General features: G+C 52.6%; 1 protein-coding gene across 1 annotated transcript; it reads left to right on the top strand.

Annotated features, from left to right (window-relative positions):
• Positions 1-766: 766 nt before the first annotated feature.
• On the top strand, positions 767-2,628 carry LOC310875927 (methyltransferase N6AMT1-like; the record flags this gene model as incomplete). Its single annotated transcript, XM_083789361.1, has 2 exons — positions 767-1,450; positions 2,593-2,628. The coding sequence occupies 2 exons, from the start codon at positions 767-769 to the stop codon at positions 2,626-2,628; spliced, it is 720 nt and encodes a 239-aa protein (XP_083645487.1).
• Positions 2,629-3,000: the final 372 nt, after the last annotated feature.

The following is a 3,000-nucleotide window of genomic DNA, read 5'->3' as shown; positions in this document are numbered from 1 at the left end:
AGATTGTTTTATTACCTTTAGAGCATACGCTGAAGTATTTGCAGCTTTCAACGACAAAAATCCGGTTATATTATGATCATCCACACCAACGGCCATTACAATGCGCTACAGGATCCGCCTCCATGAGGCACAATTTGCTATTTTATTTTTTACTGATTATGTATTATAGTATACGTATGACTAGCTCTAAATGATGACGTAAGAAATATGGTCATTTCGTCATCATTGGTCCAGCAACACAGGCACAGATTTGATGTTTTTCTGCGTAAGCCTCGAATGGCGGAACAGCTGTCACGACGAAGGAGACCGGGCGAAAATATTACTTGCGCGCTCTGCTTGCGCAAGTAAATAGCGGCAATGGCTTCCAGAGTTTGTGAGAAGGACCCTATTTGACCAGAAATAATCCCATAGATAATGAATGCAGGGTAACAACAAGGGCACAAGGGGTAAGAATGTTGACCTTGGGCCGACCTTGGTGGACGGTGGATGTCACAAAGGTTAGACTGATGTCAGAAACCGTTGCCTAACTACGGCGATTTGCGCATTCGACCCTCAGCATTATACCTGCGCGCTTACATGAACCCAGCTGCAACACAGCTCAGTGGAGGAGGAGGAGGAGGAGCTGACGGATAAGGTGTTAATATGGTTGCTCGCATGTCGTCAAAATATTTAACGTCAGCGATGACCACATATACGACGCGTCTATGAAACGTACCGTTAGCAAACGAGACAGCCATAGTCAGTCAGACTGTCGTGTATACGAGCTATGTCACGTCGTTACCCCACACCGATCTACTCCCACGCCGGGCGCGGAGAGTTCCGGGAGGTCTACGAGCCGGCAGAGGACTCCTTCCTCCTGATCGACGCTCTGGAGCAAGACGCGCGCGCTCTGCAGCGGCTGCGGCCGTCCGTGTGCGTGGAGGTGGGCACCGGCTCGGGCGTCGTGTCCGCCTTCCTGGCGGCGGTGCTGGGACCCTCGGCGCTGTATGTGTGCACCGACCGGAACCCCGCGGCCGCGCGCTGCACGCAGGAGACCGCCCGCCGCAACGACGTCTCCCTGCAGCCGGTGGTCACGGACCTGGCCGAGGGCCTCCTGCCCCGGCTGGCTGGAGCCGTGGACGTCCTGCTGTTCAACCCGCCCTACGTGGCCACGCCCTCGGAGGAGGTGGGCGGCGAGGGCGTGGCGGCGGCGTGGGCCGGCGGCCGGCGGGGCAGAGAGGTGACGGACAGGTTCCTCCCCGCGGTGCCTCGGCTGCTGTCCAACCGGGGCAGGTTTTACCTCGTCGCCGTGGCGGAGAACGACCCCGAGGAGATCGTCTCTCTGCTGGCGGAGGCCGGCCTCGCGGGCGTCTCGTGTCTCTCCAGGAGGGCCGGCAACGAGAGGCTGTCTGTCCTGCGCTTCCACAGAACACAGCCTCAAACCACGGTTCGGGGCGGCGGTGGCTCAGGGGTAGTGTGGCCACTAGGGGGCGGCGGTGGATCAGGGGTAGAGTGGCCGGATGGTAACCGCAATGTTGCCGGTTCGAACCCTGTGGGCTCCCCCAGAGTTGGTGTCGAAGTGTCCTTGAGCAAGACACTGAACCCCTGACTGCTCCTGATGTGCTGGTTGGTGCCTTGCATGGTTTCCACCTATCGGTGTATGAATGGGTGATTGTAATGCACAATCTTTGTAAAGCGCCTTGGATAAAGGCGCTATATAAATGCACCATTTACCATTTAGAATGGCCAGCGGTGAATCTGTACACGTGCCGCTCTTTAAGCAGCGGCTTTTTCACCCTGGGTGCCCATATATGGAATTCCATATGGGGATAAAAAAGAAAAACTATAATCACCATGTATTATGATGACATCAAACAAAGACGTCACGTGATGACGTCATTTGCCGTTGACTTGGCCTGAAAGTTTTTTCGGAACAGAATTTGTCCTAAAAAGTCCATATAAGGAGTTACGCAAACTGCGTTCACTTCAATTCACTGGATTCAGTCCAATGGCGGCTCTCCTATAGACTTCTATTGAGGGTGGGGGCAACGAACTGGGACAAGTCCTGGACCGGAAGTATAGGCAGAAATGCATTGGACTGCTTGTCCCAGTTCAGGCTGCATGAACAGCGCTCGAGTGCTCGATTTTCTGCCCCCCCCCCCCCCCCCTCAACATCGTAACTCTTCTATTAGAATTAGAACTTCTTTCTAATTATTTGATCGTCCCAAAACGTTGTGTTTATACTCTCATGATTTGTCACAACAAGAGTTGTCTTTGTCCGTGACTTAAATCTATTTAAATAAATACTTTTTGAAACGTCTCTGGGGGAAAATGAACGGGGGATTCTCTTCCGGGCCGCTCGTCGTCATGCGACACTCTATAGAGCACCGACGGCCTGACCTCACTCGCTCATCCCCTGGTTCTGCCCGGTTCACGGAAGTTATTTCTCTACGAAGAACAACATGGGCTCATCTTAAAAGCGTTTCATATAAGCATTGTGGTCCAAAAATAAACAAGCTGTCTCTGCTTTATTGTCAGGGAGGTGTCTCTGTATCGTTTGCGACAGTCAGTCACTCATATAATGATACAGTCTGTTTGTCACGCCCACACCAGTGTGAGCGCACCTGCACCAGGTTCCACGCTGAGTAGCCAAGGTTACTTATTGTCTGCCGCTACCCATTGTTCTATGCCTGCAGATCAACCCAGTTTACCCTAGGTTAGCACGCCGTTATTCTTGAACCTGTTATCCAGCCTGTTATTATATCTGACCTTAGCCTGTCCCTGGTTATCCCTTGCCTGACGCCTTGTACCTTTGCCTGTTCCCAGAACCACTGTGTATGGACCCGGACCGAACTCTGATTCACAACTTGCCTTAATTCTATCGGAACCGACGCCCCACGGACAGCCTTCCAGGAATCCTGACCCACGCTATGCCTACCTACTACGCCTCTGCCTTTTCCCTTTGAACTTTAATAAAACCCGTTAAAGGTTTGCTGCCTGCTTTTGAGTCCTATCCTTTCT

This window comes from Protomyctophum parallelum, assembly GCF_964188405.1.
Source record: "Protomyctophum parallelum genome assembly, chromosome: 18".
Classification (NCBI taxonomy): domain Eukaryota; kingdom Metazoa; phylum Chordata; class Actinopteri; order Myctophiformes; family Myctophidae; genus Protomyctophum; species Protomyctophum parallelum.
This window is presented reverse-complemented; position numbering and strand designations above follow the sequence as displayed.